At 54.5% G+C, this 19149-nt stretch overlaps 1 protein-coding gene across 1 annotated transcript in view; it reads right to left on the reverse strand.

Annotated features, from left to right (window-relative positions):
* Nucleotides 1–19149, reverse strand: part of VAC14 (VAC14 component of PIKFYVE complex) — a 65241-nt gene that overhangs the window by 9492 nt on the left and 36600 nt on the right. The window contains exon 14 of the mRNA XM_030025816.2: nt 13464–13596. Coding sequence (XP_029881676.1) covers nt 13464–13596 — 133 coding nt within the window. The remainder of the gene's footprint in view (nt 1–13463; nt 13597–19149) is intronic.

Consider the following 19149-nt stretch of genomic DNA (forward strand, 5'->3'; position numbering starts at 1 on the left):
TCCATCCACCTGCCCACGCTTTGATGCGACGATGGAAGGAACCAGCTAATCCCCCCTAAAGCATCATCCCAGGGAGATGCCTCTCCCCGGGACTCTGCCTGTATCTCCACGGGTGACACATGCATCCCCTTGCCCGTTCCCTTGCCCACAGGGACCCAGCAAGTCCCCAGGGAGCTCCTGGTGTGGCAGAGGAGGGGAAGAAGCATCCCCGGGGACGCAGCAGCCGCAGAGCATCACCGCACCGTGAGGCAGCCGTTGGTGCAGGCACACCGCCGTGATAATGAAGTGTGGTATTTAGGCCATTAAAATTTAACTCCTTAAATTAAAAGGGTTATTCCAGCCTTTCCAATGGAGCCAAGGAACGTGGCTGCAGGCAGATGGGAGGCAGGGCCTGCCTGCAGCGTGGCGATGGGGGACACCCCCTCCCTGCCCATTGCCTCGGATGGGGCTGAGCCGCGGCGGGGCTCCCAAGGGACCCAGTGGGTCACCTCCAGCCCCTGCCATGAGGACAGAACCCTGCCCTTCCCCTAGCCTAAAGGACCCCTCGGCGAGACAATGCTGGCCAAGGGAAGAGCTATGGAGGTCACTATGAGCTTTGCATCGCCGTGCCACCCCAGGGTCCCCTCGCGTCCCCAAGCTGTGCCCTGGCTGCACCCCATTAAGCACCACAGCACCCCCTGATTCGGTGGTCACCGAGTCGCCAGCACAGCGATGTCAATCGTGAGGAATTCCCATCACGCTAACGATCGGTGGGGCGGGATGGGGTAGCCATGTATGGGGGCAAGCCGAAAGCCCCGGGGCAGGGAGCTGCTGCGGGGCCGTGTGCCGGAGCCCGGGGGACGTCAGAGCGATGGGGCAGCTTCAGAGCCACATCTCCAATTAAGGACAAGCCCCGGCATCCCTCCCAGCCCTCTTGCTTTGACAGCTCGATGCCTGGAAACCCAGCTAATCTAAACATCGTTTCAGGGAGCTGTCGCAGCTCCCATCCCACCCGCTCACCCCTTTAACTGCTTCAGCCCCGTCCCCTGCCCTGAGCCACCATGCAGGAACAGAGTGGTGGAGGGTTGGGGCAGCCTGATGCTTGCTTGAAGGGGGTGAGAGTCTGCTTTTCTATAAAAATAAAAAAACCAAAAACAACACAGATGAAATCCAGCCCCGCTGCAGATGGAGACACCGTGCTCTCCGCTGGGACCTGCAGGGAGCCATGGCAGGGAGAGCTGCTGGCCCCCCTCCTGTCACCCGGCCATGCTGAGCACCGTCCCGCTGTGTTCAATTAAACAGGTGCTTCTTCATTAAGCACCAGTGATTTGCTTTATTAGCTCTGGGCATACACGGGGCCCCAGCAGGGAGAGGATTGTGTCTCGTTCCACTTCCAGCAACTGGGACAGAGCCCGAGTTGGGGAAGGAGCCGGCCAAGGTTGGGGGGAGCGAAGGTCCGAGGGGCTCTGCCCTGCTTTTCAGCTTGCAGGGCCAGACCACTGCCTCTCCTGCGGTTGTAAGGAGGGCAGAGCCCCTCCGTCCTTCCTCCCCACCTCCTCTTCCTCCGCTCCCTTCCTCTCTCCTCCCCAAGGCTTTCTGCCACCCTTCCTCCCTGTGCCAGGTTCCCCGTGAGATGCCCTGGCTCGACCCGACTGCCCGGGGGCACGTGCAGCCCCTGCGATGCCCAGCCCAGCCCTGTCCCCCTGAAATCCTCCTGCCAGGAAAAGCAGCATCCCCAGCCCAGCAGCTGGGATCTGTTAGGAATGTGCAGAGGAAGCACAGATAAAATTAGGACAGGAAGGGGAGAGGGAGAAGAAAGTGGGGAAGGCAGGAGGATGCCTTTCCCCTGTCTTTCCCCACCACGGTGGTGAAGAAAATCCCAGTCCTCCATTTTTCTCCTGCCCATTGCCGAATCCAGGCTCCGGCGCTGCTCCTCCGGGCAAGGGAAACCATGGCAACCCCGGCAGCTCCCGCTTTCAAAATTCATAGCGTTTAATGTAAGGGATTGTGAAGGGTTTGGGAAGGTTAGGAGCAGTGGGGCTCCTTCTGCAGGAGGCAGGGCTGGGGAGGAGAGGAACCCTCTGCCTGCTCCATCTCCTCTCTCCCAGCCATCCGTTCCCATCTCAAAGCATGCCTTCGCCAGCATGTTTCCCGAACGAGCTCAGGACCTTGTCAACAGACAGAGAGGACCCAGTGGAGTCTGCCTCCTGGGGATGGGCTTGCAGGCGCTGAGATGGAGCAAGATACATGGCAGAGCATCAGCATTTGCTGGGCGTGGGAAGCTGTAAAGTACAACCCGGCCAAAGAAAGCCCTGGAGAGCACGGACAAGTCCTTGGGAAGGTCAGCTCTGGAGCCAGGCGCTGTCATGACTCACCCCAGGTAAGCAAAGAGCCTGCTTGAGCCAGGAAGACAACGTGAGCAAAAGCAGGACTAATGCCTCCTTCTTCACACGGCTTTTGGACTCTTCTTGATGTCCTGACGCTCAGGTCCTGCTCTTTGAGACATCAGGTCAGCCAGGAACAGGAGCATCGGATCAAAGGGAGCCCATCAGCAGGATGGGCGAGGGCATTTGGGGGAGACCTAGTTTAATGTGCAACAAAGCCTGAACTTTCTTTTCAACCTCACCAGCCCCAATTTCTCGTGGTCATTATCAAGTTCTCCTGGGAGACTCAGTGAAAGCCACGGACCAGAGATGTGCAGATCTGGGGAAAAGACGTATGGATCTCGGGAAGCTGGAGATGTGATGCCTTCACTTGAAAAGGGAAAGGTGCAGAGTGTTTCACTGCAAACAAGAAAACCCTCCCACGAAGCGTCTGCTCAGCAGAAGCCGTCAGCATGACAACTGCTGAAGGAGCCATGGTGCCAGCTCAGCGCTGGGCTGGGGCCGTCTCAGCCATAAGGCGCTCCCCAGGGATCTCCAGGAACACCCAGAGCAACCCAGGGCAATCCCCGAGAGGAGCACAGTGCCTCCTTTCTTGCAGCACAAACGTACATTAGTATTTCAGACCAGCTTCAGCTGGCGAAACAGCATGTTGGTCCTGCAGAGCCTCAGCCCTCAGCTTCTGATCCTCGTGATGCTCTCCTCGGACACTGGACCAACGGGAGGTCCCTGGCACAGCTGGCAGGATGGCTTCCCCACTGCCAACCTGCCTACCAAAGCTGTGAGTCACCTCCTGGGCACGTCCACCTTGACTCATGATGAACCCAGCCCTGTTCCCACCTTGGACATTGGCTGCCTGGAGAACAACACCCTTCAAAGAAGTCACCTTCAGTTTATAAAGCAGGTATCCAACACCTCTGGACACTTACATGATCAGTGAAATACCCACAGCTCCATACCAAACAGGAGGGCGAAACAGGACTGTACCAAGGAGAAGGAAGAATTTCTTCAGAAGAAGTTTCTTCAAACTTCTTCTTCAGTGTCTTCCTCTGATCATCTTCAGCACAGAAGATGATCAACTGCTAATATCCTCTGGGATGGGCCAGAAGCTAAAAGGTAACTAAATTTGGAAACTTAATGGTCCACTCAGCCCAAGGCATTGCCCAACTCTTACACATAACACAGATGAATGTGATAACTCCTCCAAGGGGAAGCCCACATCCAGCACCAGATTCCAGCTGCCCAAGTTAGTGTGTCCCAGAAGTTTCCTTGAGGAAACCTTATGGTGACCGACGGATAAAGCTATCCTGCCTGCAAGTGTGCAGTCATTGATGATCTGCAAAGCTTCCAAGATGCTGCAGGAACATCTGAGCATCTACAAGAGGCTTACCGGGAAAACAGGCAGCTCTCCCCCTCTGAACCTTGCAGGAAAGCAAAAAATAATGCCCCGAGGCATTTCTTCTCCAACTTTCAAACCTGCCAATGACTCAATGGCAAAACGGACAGCAAATGCAAGTCTCACCCTGGGCTCCTGGGGCTTCAAGCCCCAGGCAGGAGGCACAGGCAGCAGTGTTACAGCATGTGCCTGGCAGGGCTGAAACTCTGGCTGTGAGAGCAGAAACCCTGGCTCCAGCCCACCTCCCCAGCTGAGGGGAATGACTCACGTTCAACCAAGCCCTCCAGAATCTGACCCCAGAGTAGGACTTACACCAGGCAGCGATGTTTTCAGGCAAGCATCCTCTCTTTTCAAGGGAAGGGTAGGGCCTGGTTGGAAGGGGGGGGGAGATGCGTAAAGCAGCAGCAGATCCTTCCTTTGAGACGTACGCTTCCCTTTCAGGCTGACAGCTGTGGCCTAATTTTCAAGAAAACTGACAAGCGCCTTATTTCTCCCCCTATAATTTCTCTTCACTGCAAATAAAATAGGTTAAAGGAGCAGGCACAAAGCTGTGACAACGGGAGCTGGGAGAGGCTGATCCAGTTCGGGGCATGCACAGCTTGCAGAGAGATGGGAGCCGTGGTCCCTGCACTCACCCTTTCCCTTCCCTCCCCATCACTTTGCTTTAAGATGAAGAAATAAAAGTGCTTTTGCTCCTAAAAGTGTGGCCAAGCAGCAGGCTGCTGTCCTAGAGGTGGATGAGCCTTTGCATCACCCCTGTAGGGAAGGCAAATTTGGGGGCAGATGGTCCGGCTGGGCATCCCCAGACCTCTGAAAGTGGAGGGACTGGCTGGGGGTGGAGTACGTCAGGAATACACTGCATGTTTGAGGGTGAAGCTTTCCACAAGGAAAGAAAAAGGACTGGAAGGAGGTGGCAGCAGGTGGGGACTCGTCAGCTCAGCTCAGGGGCAAGCATGCCCCAGGGTGTGAGATGAAGCTGCCTCATCTCTTCTGCCAACATCTCAGCTTGGACCCGCTGCTGACTTTTGCCTCACTTTCCTTGAGCAAACTGGCTGTATTTTCCTTGATCGGCTCCAATCCATGTACAGACACATTCGAGGCAGTGCTAATTGTTGTGTGGCTTTGGGGAGAAGGGACAGAAGGAGCAGGAGGAGTGGGGACACTCGAGCACATCCTAGAGCTCAGGGAAGGAGGTGCCTGCAAGTAACTCAGCGAGCCCAGCCACACTCTGGACTCAAGAGTGTCAGCTAAAAAAATACCCCCATTTATGCTGTGGTTTAGATGTCCCAGATGTTATTTTGGCTTTACTGATGGGCTTGCCTCCATGCCTGCTGCCTCTCACTGCCTTTCAGCATCTTGGGGTGGATCCTGACTCCTGCCCTGCCTTTGGAGCCGGGATCCCTGGAGGGAACCCAAGGAGGGATGCAACCTGAGGAGCCTCACTGCCCCTAACCCTCTAAGGCCCACAGATGTGCAAGAGGAGAGCGGCTGGATGCTCCCTGCTGTACCAGCACCCTAAGAGCACCCAATGCTACAAGGGGTCCTGCTCCAGGTGCAGCTGAGCACTGAGAGCATCTCATGCACCGAAGGGAAGGAGCACCAAAGGAAAGGAGCTCCAACCAGGGTGGCTTTTGCACAGCTCCACGCTTTCAGTGGGGATATGAAGATGTCCCATCCCAGGACATCTTATCCCAGGATATCTCATCCGGGGAGCAGAGTGCTTGGCCGGACCCGTTGGCAGGAGCTACAGAGCTTGCAGCTGGAGTGAGCTCTTCCCAGGGCAACATACAGCCTCAAGCATCCGCCTTTGATGGAAACCTGCGGCGAAGTGAGATTGTGGGAAGTGCTGGAGCATCCTCGCCCGCCTGCTGCTTGTGCCTGCAATTGGTGGGCGGCGCGTGACGAGGGAGGGCTGCGTGCCCGTCGCCGGCGGAGAGCGATGGGCTGCGAGATGCTTGAAAGCAGCCAGGAATGGAAAAAAATCCCTTGATGAGAGCAGCAGGAGGCAAAACACTCAGCCCTGCCTTGATGTTTTTAACCGAGTGTGCCCTGTGCCTTGGGGATAATCCTGAGCAAGATCCCCTGTAAGAGAGATGAGGGGAAAATGCCATTATTCAGACTCTCCCAGACTCCCTGTCCTGGCTTTTCCCTCCACGGAGATGAATAAACCAAGATGTCCCACTGCAGAGCAAGAGAAGGAAACACCACCAGAACTCCCAAGCCCCGATGAATGGGATCAGACGGGTTAATTTAGCAGCTACTGGCAAAAACCACCCCCCTTGTCTGCAATGACTGCTGCCTCCCCACGATGAGGGTCCTCACCCCATCGGCCAGGCAGGGAAAATTTGGGAGACACCTTGGAAGCTGCTTGTGCTGAAGCCCTGCACCAGGGAACGCGATGGTTAGCAAGCGTTAGCTGCAGGCTCCTCTCCCTGTCGCCCAGCCCACCTTTTCCTGGCTCCCCCCTTCCCCAGCTTGCTTTTCCAGAGTGCTCCTGCTGGGATCCCAAGGAAAGTGCTGGAAGGGAGCAAATAGTCCTCCCTGGGGACCTGCCCTTTGAAGGAACTTGGCCATTTTGGGAGGATTTTCCTCCCCTACGCACACTTCCCCTTCCTCCCTTCCACCCTCTTGCTGACCTGCATTAGTCCCAGCCCACTCCAGCACTGCCGCTCACATGTGGTTCCCATTTTTCTACAGAAAAACCCATCAAATCTTTCCAGGCAGCTCCGAATACAGCCGGTCACGGAGCAGCTTCAGCGGGTAGGACAGCAAACTCATCCCCAGGGGCTGGTCCCCTCTCCAGCTCCTCCAGCCCCCATGGCTCAGTGGAGGCATCTCCCGTCCTTCTCTGGAGGGTCCAGCCCCAGGAGGGGGCTGGCAGGAGCTGGCCTGGCTCCTGCTATCCCAGCAGGGATAATCCTTAGGCAGAGCAACCAGGCTTCTCCATCGTGAAGGTCACACTGCTGATGGCTCCCAGTGCATTGCAATCCTAGATCCAACCTCTAGCCTGGGGGAAATTGTTTTTTTTTTCCCCTTCAGCTCCTGCTCCATGGGGCTGCAGAGGGTATCGGAGAACCCAGCATGATGCCCTATAGCCTCGGTGAATTAAAACCTCATTAAGCATGTCCTCCTTTGGCCTTGCAGAGCCCGTTGCATGATGTAAAATAGGCAGTTTGAGAGCTGAGGGTTTTTGAAGGTACAGTGGGGTTGCTGGCTTCCACCCCAATTCACATCAAAGCCCGAGAGGAGCCCGTGCCTGACTGGGGCAGTGGGAGACATGTAAAAGCGGAGCCTGGATGTCCCTACAGCACTAAAACACCACTCCGGAACTCTGGCCATGGGCTTTCCCATGGCTAGGTGGAGGCAGAGCCGGGGAGAAGAGATTTTGGGGAGCAGGCAGGGATTAAAGGTAGGCACAGAGGAACGAGCTGGAGATAAGTGAGGAGAAGCCCGCAGACCTGGGGATGCTCCATCACCCCATGCCTGGCTGGGGGCTTGGGTGGGAGGAAGCCCCACTTTCTGCTTTGCAAAAGGGCAGAAAAAAAATAATAAAAAAGCTTTCTCTGGTTCCTCCTTTCTGCAAGGCACAAGGAGGGGGATGGAGAGTGCACAGTTCATTAAAGCAGAAGGGCAGGCGGCCAGCGAGCATCCTGGCAGGCAGAGCAGTGTATTTTCGCAGGCTCGCTGCCTCCCGACACAGAAGCTTCCCTTGTAGCACTCACAGCTGTTTGGATTTTACCCGAGTTCATATCACAGTTTATCAAAGGGGCTGCATTTTTTTTTTCCTTCTTTTTTTTTTTTTTTTTTTTTTTTTTTTTTTCCACTTTGCTGAGTACAAGCCGAACGGTTCCCGCAAAAACAAATGCAGGTTTTGTTCTGCAATGCGGCGGCCCGGAGGGCAGGAGAGAGAAAGACGCGACACGCATGCCCCCACCCAGCCCCGATTCACTTGCTGGTGGGGCAGAGGGATTTTCATGGCATGGGTTTGGCAATGGGAGCTGGAGGGGGCATGGTGGCATCAGCACACCTGAAGGAAGGAGGAGCAGGAGGGGATCCTGCATCCCAGCCCAGGGAGCCTCCAGCTTGTTGGGAGGTATTGAGATGTTTGGCCAACACACTGTGTGCATCCAGGGGAGCCCAAGAGCATCCAGGCCTGGGAGAAGAGGAAAATTTTGGTTAGCCCCAGCTCTTGAGCCTTCCTCGGCGAGGGGTAGGTGATGGGCTGGGAGGTGGGACAGCGAGGCAGGAGGAAAGGATGAGGTTAAGGATGGGGTGGGAGGACCAAGATGGGGCAGGGGGACAGTGAATCACTGCAGGATGGTGGCACCCTAGGGCTTCAGCATCCCCTTACCACCAAAGCAGACACCCACCAGCTCTGTACAGCATCCCCAGCATATCTCTCACTATCCGAGCCTGCGGCTAAACCCCCATTCCACTCCCTCCCCTGAGCCTTCCTCACTGGGATGCTGGCGGGCCGCCCTTCCCTTCCCACCCCCTCCAGACGGAGAGCATGGCCCTGGGAATGCTAGGCAGGCCGAGCAAAAAGTGATTTAACATGCTCCTCACTGCCTGCCTGCCAAGAGCATCAGATGTCTGTGCTCCACAGGACATGCCGGCCCTCTGCTCCCCTGCTTCTCCGACTCCCCATCCCAGTTAGCAGGTTCAAACCCACTTTGCTTCTTTTGCCCTACTTTTGGGGGAGAAAGGGACATCGCATGGTCAGCCCCAGCCCCTCTCAGAGGCAGAGAAGTCCCCTCCCTGCCCAAAAAGAGGGGACCGGCCACCCCAGCCCCACGCCAAGGCCATCACCATAAAGCCCTTCCTGCACCCAACGTAATGTGCCAGTGTTTGTCCCCAGCTCTGCCCTCTTCACTATCCAGCTCTCTGCTGACATCATCCTGGCAGGACTTAAGAGACCTCAAGGGAAAGGCAGGATTTCCAGCCAGGTGAACTTTTCTGGTCTGCAGGAGCCATAAACCCACGGCCCCTTCACGAGACCTGGGATTTTCCAGCTCCCCAGCTAATGCCATAAACTGGACAAATAACCTTATCTGCTCCAGCCTATGTCTTCCAGAGTGGATGGAGAACCAACCCACCGTCCTAGCCAACCCCCACGGGGTTCAAGCATCCCCCCAAAAGCCAAGGACCATCCCCAGCCAAATGGCTGAGCCCCGCCGGGTGCATCATTCGGGAGGTGGCTGAAAAGTTGCCCCAGGGCCCCTTCCATGCAACTTAACCTCAGAAAACGCCCTGTGAGAAGGTGCTAGGCAGTGGGGAGGTTTATTTAATGGCTCTATAAAACAAGCTGAGACAACCCCTGCGTGCGGGCCCCTGCCTGGGGAGCAAAGCGCTGACTCAGGCATCCTCTCGTGCCCCAGGGTGTCACTGCTCGGCGAGAAAATGGCCTCTCTGGGCTTAAAAGTTAAGCCTTTCACTTCAAAGCATCCACATGTAACACGCATGGGGATGTCTCCAGCCACTCGAGCACATCCCGTACCCCCGAGGGCTCATTTGCTGTCCTGGCAAGGTACATCAGCCACAAATGCCTGAGCTGCTCTACCTCAGAGAGCAGCAAAAAGGCAGCTGCTTTGGTGCTAGGCTCGGCTTAGCAAGCTAAACCAGCTCCCGGAGCTCAGACAGACCCCGGGACAGCGTGGGGGTTGCACAATCGGCCCTGAGAAGGGACGAGGCAGTGAGAAGATGGCTCCTTCCAAGGGCAGCAAGCTGCTAAGGCAGCCAGCCCTATCCTCAAGCCATGCTCTGAGAGGCAACACTGACGTCCATGGGGTAGGGATTAGCCTCTCACTTAATCCCCCCATCCCATAGCGCTGGTACCAACAAGCAAGCGTTAAATCCAGCCCATAAATCTCAGTGTGGGCTGAAAACCTCGGTGTCGCTCCACTGCCTGCCTCCTGACCGGCTGAGCAGCTTTTCCTCCACAGGGTTCCTGCCCGGAGGACAGCCGTGCCGCTCCAAGGAGCCATGTGATGCTTTGGAAGCTCCTCCGCATTTTTCTGCTGCTCCAAGCCATCGTCGGGAGGCCAGCAGCTGAATGTGAATATTTGCTTCTTGCTTAAGGGCTCCGCTGAGTCCAGGACGGCCACGTGCCAGCTAGGGCAGATAGCTCCCAATTAGCAAGAAGGCTGGAAGGTCTCGGGTCTGCTCATCAAGGTGAGAGGCAACACTGAGTGACAGGTGATGCTCCTGCCTCTGACAGCCCTTTGGGAGCCACCTTTGAGTGCAATCATGCCTGGGTCGAGAGGAGAAGGCAGTGCCTTGAATTCTGAGTTTCGAAGGTGGAATAACTTTACTGGCTTCCAGCCTAAAAAAAGTCACAAGTGACAGTGAGAGAGATCAACCCCCAAAGGAAACCCCCATCTGCTGTGATGCAGAAAACTGATGCCAAGCCAAAAAAAGTCCTTGGAAGAGACCATGGGAACAGGTTTGCCACCTCTCCAATTCCTCAAGGGGAGAGGGGTGGAAAATGTGAGACGGCTTTTCCCCCCAGGAGATGGCAATGGGTAGGCGACCATCCTGGTTTTCTCTGGAGGACTCTGCGTGATTCATACCACGGGAGCCCTCTCGGCACATCCCTTCACAAAGAGGGTCCCTCTCCCAGGCGTTCATGAGGCATCTAAGTAGCTTTCAGGAGCCCTGAAGAGCGTTTTCCTGGATGTTGCCCTTCCCTTCTCCTCCTGCCGGGCCTCGGCCCGGCATGTGAGCTGTGGCATGGCTGTAGGCTCTCCCTCCGTGAGGTCCCCTTGGGTGGTGGCACGGATGAGGCATCACACCATGGTTTGATCTGGTGATGCCATGGTGGGTCCCACCGCGGAAGGTGGCAGATCAAGAAGGGCACTTCCAAGGGCACCTCTTGGATGCAGCAGCAGCACTGGCAGATGGACCATGGGCCAGTGCTGGGTTATACCCTGGCCCGGTGGTCCCAGGCAAGAGAGAAGAAATTATCTGGGTTCTTCCTCACAAACAACAGAAGCTTTTGGAGCTGTTTGCTTGTTATTTTAAAGGCAGTTTGTGTTTCCATTTAGCTCCAGTCTGTCTTCTCTGGCAAACCATCTCGAGATACCCAGCTTGGGACCACGGTCACCGATGGTGAGACCACCCATCACAGCCCCCACCTCTGCCCGGGAGGGCTGTGGGTGCTTCTCCCACCCATCTCCCAGTGGCAGGCTGGCACCAGAGCAGCTCTGCATGGCTTGGGGACCACATGTCCCTACAGAACAAGAGACCTTCCCACCTCCATGGGCTCCTGCAGAGATCCCTGCTCAAAACACACTCCCGTCCTCAGGCACGTGACTTACCATAACCTCTGCCTCCAGGACTCTGAGGACATATCAGGAGAGAGACTAAAGTCCTTTTGGAGCCAGCAACCAGGCATGAACAAGCCTGAGCTGGGTTAGAAAATAAGCTACCTTTTACCGTAGACCCTCCACCTGACCTCACGGACCTTCAAACTTGCCCACTGGCAACATGACACAGAAAATTGTTGTGCTGTGCTTCAACAAAAACCCTGTCCCCCATTTCCCCTTCCCCTGAGCACTCATCCTTCAGCTGGAAATCATTGCCTAATCTTAACAGGTCTATTTTCCTTCCCTGTTTCACCACTCCCAGGCTGGCCGGCAGTAGAAATGGGCAGCAGTGGTCCCGGAGGGGAGGGGAAGATGATGGGTACAAAGGGAGCAAAGGGCTTGTGCCAGCAGTGGGGGAAGACCATGCTTTAGCACACACTGTCCCAGTCTCTCAAGCATCCCCCTCATGCTTTCCAGCTCAGGATGAAACATCACCAGCATCTCCCAAGTCAAACATGAGGCTGGCTTCTAACCCTGCTGTGCAAAACAGCTGAGCTGGCTTGTGGACAGGGGAGGGATGTAACGTGGGAACGCGCATACGGCTTCAATTTGAAAAGCAGCTAAAAATAGCAACACGAGGCTCCCACGTTCATTGGGTCTCTCCGGCAAGAGATCAATCTTTTTTGAAAAGTCCTGTAAAAGTTTTCCTTCTATATTCCCCTCTTGCTTTTTCAGGAGGCAACAGAGATGTAGTTAACAGCAGCACTTCAACCTCCATCAGTAGGTTTCAGAGTTGATCACTAGTACCTGAGGGCATGGCTCATCCCTCCCAGAACCACCACTTTGGCTCCAGACCTGTATCTACCCTGTGTGAGCTACAACGTGACTTGACAAAGGACAGAGTAATTTTTTTTTCGCTTTACCAGATTTTTTGGGGCATGAGTCACTGTAAAAAGCCCCGGCTTGTGGAGCTGCTGCAAGCCGGTCCCACCGCACTGCTGGCTGGCTGCTGGGAAAGCTGGGCCCACCAGCCAAGGCTCATCCTGCCAGAGCTAGAGGGAAAAATATGAGGTGGCCGCAATACATAAGAGCTTTTAAATGGGACCCTGCTTGGGCTCACTATTGCTCTAATTGCCCTGCTCCTTTAACAAGGAATAGGGCCGCTTCCCCTGCCAAGGGTTGCTCGAATCAGGGGCTGTGCTGATCAGGGAGAAGAGAGGGGACACTACGAGCAGGATATTGTCTCTGCCCTATTCTTAGATCCCCATATGACTAAACCCAACATTTCCAGATTCCTATCAGAAGCAAAAACCCCATATGCTCAACTAGATTTGTTTTGGGGGGGGGAAATATAATGTGTTACATTAAAATTTAATGCAAAGTGGGGGGAAACCTCCGAAATCCTTGGCCTGCAGCCCAAACAGCGGCTGCAACCCTGCCCTGCCCACGTTTCATCATTTTTTGCAACCTGCCATGCTTCGTCTCGACGTTCATCGCTCACAAGATGAATCCAGCGGCAACTTTTCGGCACACTCTCGGGCTGCCCAAAGACTTCGGCACAAACTGCTGCCCAGGCAGGTACAACTCAACACCCGGCTCAGCTTAGCAGATTTTGAGAGCTCTGCGTGCTTTGCTTTCCAATCACAGTGACGACACCCCCCATCAGTACCTCGTGCACCACTCCGCCTTTGGAGAGGCAGCCCTCTTCTCCCACGGGAGCATGGCTTGGGTTTCTTGCTCTCCCCACGTTCATTTTGACGCCACCTCCCTGAAAGCAAGGGAGGAAAACCCAGGGTCCTGCCCCCTCCCCCCACCAATCTCCTTACTGATTTCTCCACCTTGCCTTGACCGTTAAGCCCATTATTTCCCAGCGAGCTGAGGAATTGGTGTCCCTTGCCCCAGATCTCATTGCATTAAAGATGATGTCCTGCCAACTGCCACAACGCTTGGCTTTCCAGCCTCTGCCACAGCTCCTTAAAAAGCCAAAGCAAAACCTACCAACTCTGTGCATTGAAGCACACGGCTTTAGGGGATGAGGCTTTTGCTGGGCGAGCATCTCACCGAGCTGGGTGGAGGGATTCACTTGACTTGGCAACCCGAGCACAAGCCTGTCTTTGTGCTCCGGCTGGTCTAGTTGTTTCTTAACGAAACAGGCTCTGACAACACTATTTAATAAGGAGCTACTTTGCCTCCGGGGACGGGAGCGAGAAATATGGTGCCTCAACATGTGAAAGGCAAGTCCCGTTTGGTCTGAAACCGTCTGTCGGTGAGCGAGGGAGGCTTGTAGAAATGGTTTTGACTCTGAGGGAGCTCGGTACTTGGGCTGCTTGACCCCATCATCCCTGTCCCACCCTGCCTGGGGGGTGCTCGGGGCCTTCGGCGAGGCTGGTAGGGTGCTCTGACCTGATGATGAAGGCTCCTCTGGTCTCCAGGAGTTTCCGTTCGCTGCTGAAGCGCTTGAGCAGGTTGATCATGAACTTGTAGAAGTAGGAGTTCATGGTGGGGGTGGAGGGCGAGCACTCCAAGCCTTTCATACCTGGGGAGGCAGGAGAAGGGGAAAGCAAATTAGAGCAGCTGGGGCCTTCCTGCCAAAGCAGTCTCCATCAGAGCGCAGACACCCAAAACACGGTCGCAGCACTCAGCAGAGGAGGGTTGGGGCACGACAAGAAGATTTCCAAGCCTCGTATAACCACATCTACTTGTTTCAAGCAGAGCCAGCCCTGCTGCAGCTCTCTCCATCCCAGGGGAAAGCGTCTTGTGGTGTTCCTAGCCCGTGAAGCAGCATGCAGCAAGGAAATGGGCTTTTTAGAAGATCATCCCGGAGCTGTTCAGCTTCAGTGGCTGATAGGAGAAGGGGTGCCTGAGGCTCTAAATCAATAGGCAATCCCATCTCCTCAGATATGGCATATACACTCATCCCAAAAAACCAAATTGCTGGTGGATTGAAGAGCCTTTAATCCAGCCCCACATGCCACAGATGCCCTGAGCCCAGTGTGTACGTAGTGGCAGACACACACGTTCAGCCCTGGGTCACAGGATGACCACTGGTTTACGCTTGGTGATGTGATTTCCCCGGAGCAGGAGCCACTTGATGCAACAATGTCACATACGTGCCCTGGGGCTAGCACAAAGTACTGGTCAAACCACAGCAGAGCTCCAAGCTTAGACACTGTACCAAAAAAACATTCTTTTTTTCTTTGTTTGCAAAAAACCTTTATAACAAAAGAAGCTGAAGGTTAGGGAAGGGGGACTGGCACGAAGGAGCAGGGGTCCCTCCAGCCTGGAGCACCCCTGCTCCTGGAGCACCTCCCGGGTCGGGGCACAAACCCACTAGCTGCTTCTGCAGCAGCCAGTTTCTGCCCAGAATGCAAACAAGGCTTCATGTTAAGGCAACAGCTATCACAGATCACATTTATAAGTCTCAAAGGCAGAAAATTAAGGGTAATGAGAGTGGCTGGACTCTCCAAGCAAGAAGGATGCGGGAAGTGCCCCGGCCGGAGGGGAGGGTGTGAAAGCAGGAGGGTGGAAGCAGAGAGAGGAGAGATGTCAAGAAGAGATGGTGTGCTCAGGAGAGCCTAGATGTGCTCCAACAGACCCAGACCCAATGCACTCCAGGCTTGCAAGGCTCTTTTGTGTTTTATCCTTAGGCATTTCGGTTGGGGCTGGAGGATTTCTAGCGGTACAGGGAAGGCATGCTCTGCACCCTCCTGTCACGCAGGGCACCTGGAGCTGGCAAGCCTCTGCTCACAGCCTCTGCCGAGCGGCCAGCATCCCCCTCTGCACCTCTCAGGGCCATAAATTCACTCTTGATGGGCTCCTATTACTTGTTTAACAGCAAACGGTGCTCCAGTTTGTAAGGTACATGGGCTGCTGCGACACCCGCTTGGTAAGATGTCCTAACTTGGTCTGAGACTATTTGCAGGGTGGGTAGCCAGGGAGGGCATCTCCCAGCTCAGGGTACACTGACAGCATTAGAAAAAATATCCCGTCAAACTCACAAGTGCAGGGAGCTGGCAGGTAAAGATTGCTTTTCCCAGAGCAAAACTGCAGGGGAGATGGTTTATTTAGCAGGATGGCTCTCAAAGTAAATGTTTGGAGAGTGTTTTAAAGGCGACTTTGCAACAAGGGGAGCTCTCTCCCTTAATTTCTCCTTTGGAAAGACCGTATCTAACCATGGTAAGGATGGAAGCCGGCACACATGAGCACCCCAAGGCTATTCCCCCTGTCCTGAGAACAGCCAGTATTTCCGTCAGATCGTTGAAGGAAACCTGAAGAGTTTGATTTATGTATGTTGTCTGCTTCTACTGAGACTCAGCAGAGCATGGAACGGCCAATTAAAGATGCAATCAAGCCGCCAAAGACGAGGAAAGCTGATGGAAAAGCCACCAGGCTGTTTTCCACCCTGCCTGTCCCAGTGATACACAGAGATGCAGACATGGGCTCAAACAGGACAGCTTCCCCAGGCTTGGATTTAGCATCTGAGAGAACATATGCAGCCAAAGAAAAAGGAAAATGAAAGACGAGGACATCTGGACCAGAACCTGGTGTCTACTCCCTGCTGGAATCGTGTGTTCACCCTCCCTTGGTGCATCCGAAACCCCAAACCAGGCTTTGAAGCAGGCATCTCCCAGAGCACAAGTGTTCGCCGTAGCATCGTGTTTCCCCTCAGCTGCAGGGAAGATGATCTGGGCAAAAAAAATAGGATCTAGCTGAGCTGATACACTCCAAAACAACGGTGCATTTGTTTGAAGGCAGGGAGTACCCAGCGTGAAAATACAGCCGTGCCCCATGCATCGTCACTACAGCTGCTCAGCGCTGCTCAAAAGTGGGTTGAGAAGAGACATGGTCTGGACAAGGCAACATGGAGAAGCTCTGCCTTCCCACCGTGCCTGCCCGTGGCTCAGCCTCGTATCTCCCAGCCTGTACCATGGGCAGAGCCTCAAAAGCAAGCACTGGTTTTCCTTCTGGTGGGAAGGGGAAGTGAAGAGCAGATGGAAACCATCTTTCAAAGCTGCAAAAGTGGTATTTTTTTGTCCATTTTGTCAGCAGTGCTGAGGCATCCAAACCAGAGCTGTGCTGCAACCCAAGAGCTAGCAGCAGGCAGGACATCACACCTTCATCCCCACCAGCTAGGAATGCCCCAACCATTGTAGCTTGTCTGATCTTGAAGTTTCTCCCTTTTCAAGACCCCAGAAATCATCTCTCTGATCCCCTGCAGCATCAAGGATGGTACTGCTGCCAGGGCTGGTCTCTCTGGGCAGCAGCACAGGCAGCAGTTCCTGCCCAGTGCTCCCTCTGCACAGCAAAGCCAGCTTTGTACCTTAGCACCACCTTGCATGCCTTCCGGTGACAGCCAAACCATTACATATCCTAAAACACATCCCAAGGGAAAAACAGGAGGTGGCAGCAATTTTTCTTCTCCCTGAAAGGTCCAGGGCTCCTGTTGCTGGGGTGCCAGCAGTGACATGCACAAGACAAAGCTCAGGAGCCCTGTGGCTGGGAATGCTGGTGTAAGACAGACCAGCCAGAAGCACCCTCAGCTCCACATTCCCGAGGTGGTGCAGCATCTCCCGCATCTCAGACTGGAGACTCAGAAGGACCTGCTGGGTCAGCTGAGTATCCAAAAGCCAGAATTGCCTTGGTGATCAGATCCCAGCTGCAACCTGCAGGACAATCAACCTCCAGCCTCCAGTCCTGCCATCTTCGTCCATCAACTTGCTCCTGAACCTCCGACTCTCCTGCCCAGCCTGGGAGCAAGGGAGCTGGGAGCAAGGAGGGACTGGGACACAGAGATGGTGAAAACAAGTCTTAGCCCTGGCTTTTTTAGGAGAGAAGAGTGTGATGTGACGGTCTGCATGCCCCAGAGAGCTTCATCATCCTTTGCCTCTGATGCATTTGAGACTGAACTCAAAAGGGGTCATTTCTCCATCCCTTGCCCACCTGGTGCCCAGCAGCTACATCTGCGTGTCCCTAAGGAAGGCTTCCACCACGGCATGCCGTGCCGGAGCAGCCTTCCCAAGTGCTCTCCAGGGGTAACGCTGGGGGTGAGAAACCCATGTGTAGGAGTCTCCCAGACTGCAAAAGGCTCAACCAAATCTCAGCTGGAGTTTAAAAGGGCAACACTTCTTCCAAGCAGGCAAAACATTTCTCTTGCAAAACCTCCCATTCCTCCAAACTTCCTGATCGCTCTGTGTTTACAGGATGTCTAAGAAGTGGCTGGCACCTTGTTTGCCATCGTGTAACCCTTCCCGGCGTAGCCCGGAACTCAACTCGCCGCCCTGTGGGTTACAGCTCAGCACAGTGGCATCCTCGGCTCGACAGAACCGTAGGAGCAGCTTGTCAAGTGTTTCTATGAAGCACGAGAGACAAGCAGAGAGAAGTGTTAAGAAAACTGTGGCTTAATTAATTGAAGCTTGCACCTCTCCCCCTTTCCTCAAAGCGAGACTTTGCAGATCTGTAACCTGCCAGATAGGCTGTTAATGTACCCGGAGCGGGGCTGGTGGCACTGTCACAGCTCTGCTGCCTTTTTTTTTTATCTGGCATGGAGGATGGAGCTGGAATAAGGATCCCTGCTCAGAGAAATGACGAAACTCAGCCCAGATATCCACTGTAATAGGAACAAATGGGAATTTTGGGCCCACAGGAACATCAGAGCAGTGCAACAAGAGTTGGTAGAAAGAGGCTATAAAAGGCACATGGAAATTGCAGCTCCATGGCCGAAATAAGTCTGCACCAGCCAGCCAGCCTGGACCCTTTTCAATGACCCTTTTCAGTATCCTCCTGCATCCCAGGATCCTTTCCCAAGGCAAGCTTCGCAGCCTGGGGTAAAGTGAGGGACACGAGTGGGCTTCTTGGATCACCTAAGCCAGCACCAGCATCTGTCGTCCCCTCGCCCCCACCCATGGGCTTGAGCGGAGTGCGGCAAATGGCTGCCGAAACCCCCGGTGCATCCCCAAGCGCTTACCGGCAGTTCATGCCGTTCCCATTGCTTGCATGGCCATGCTATAAATCAACCAAGACAGGCAATTAGGGATCTATATTAAGGCCCTTATAAATATATATTGTATAGCAGGCTGGAACATTCCGGCCGTCTGGCTGCTTGATGGGCTGAGCTGTCTCGAGACCTACAGTGGCCAAGGTGTCCCCAGATTGCTCTGGGGGGACCTGGCAGACTCAGACACAAACTTGGCTTTTCCTACCTTGGCCACAAAGTGCCGAACTTCACCCTGGCATAAAACGCAACTTCCACTAATTTACCATAATTGGTTTCAAACTGGCCTTAATTAAAACCGGTGCAGACTTGCTTAACTCCATTTAAACCAAATTTAAATAAGATTGGACCAGAATTGATTCCTTTCCGAAGCAAGCTAAAGCTGGGTAAGCTGTTTAAAGAGTATCCACAAGGGTATTTGCAGTGGTTTAGCTAAAATGATTTACCGCAATCCTTAATTGAAGCAATTTCAGCTCGGATATAGGGAGGGCAAGCTAAGAGCTGGCGGGGCCAAGCATCCTTCCCACCCGAGCGCCTTCCCCAGGGCATCACGTTTCCAGCTCAGCCCAGAGAATGATCTCCCTTGGCTCCTCCGAGAGCAGTCGGGATAAACCTGGTGGCAGCCGGAGCTGGTCTGTGAGCCTTCAACCCGTGTGGGGCTCTACTCGAGTGCCGGCAGCGTGGGAGTCGGCGCTGCCAGATGGTGCTCGGTGAAACCCTGGGCGGCGACGTGGGAATCTGCGCGGCGTCTTCCCGCCAGCAGCCCTCCCCAGGATGTTTTGAATTTTAGCTTTTGCAAACACAGGGTGGTGAAGCCTCGCAGACCAGGATAAAAATAGAGATATAAAAAAGGCAAATCCTCTCCCCTCCCCGCAAAAACCCAGTGCACGGTGTAGCTGGAAACAGATGCAAACGTGTCGGCAGCTCAGCTGGGCTCTGCAAAACCTCCGCTCTCCCCTCTCCGGAGCACAGAATGCTGCTCAGGAAATAAAACCACCGAAATTATGGATTGCATGGCCACAGGCTGTGCTCAGCCTGCTTTTGCAGGGCTGCCTGGGCACACGGATGCTTCTCCCCTTCCTACCTGGCTAAGAGCCG

Source organism: Aquila chrysaetos, chromosome 9 (genome assembly GCF_900496995.4).
Source record: "Aquila chrysaetos chrysaetos chromosome 9, bAquChr1.4, whole genome shotgun sequence".
Classification (NCBI taxonomy): Eukaryota; Metazoa; Chordata; class Aves; order Accipitriformes; family Accipitridae; genus Aquila; species Aquila chrysaetos.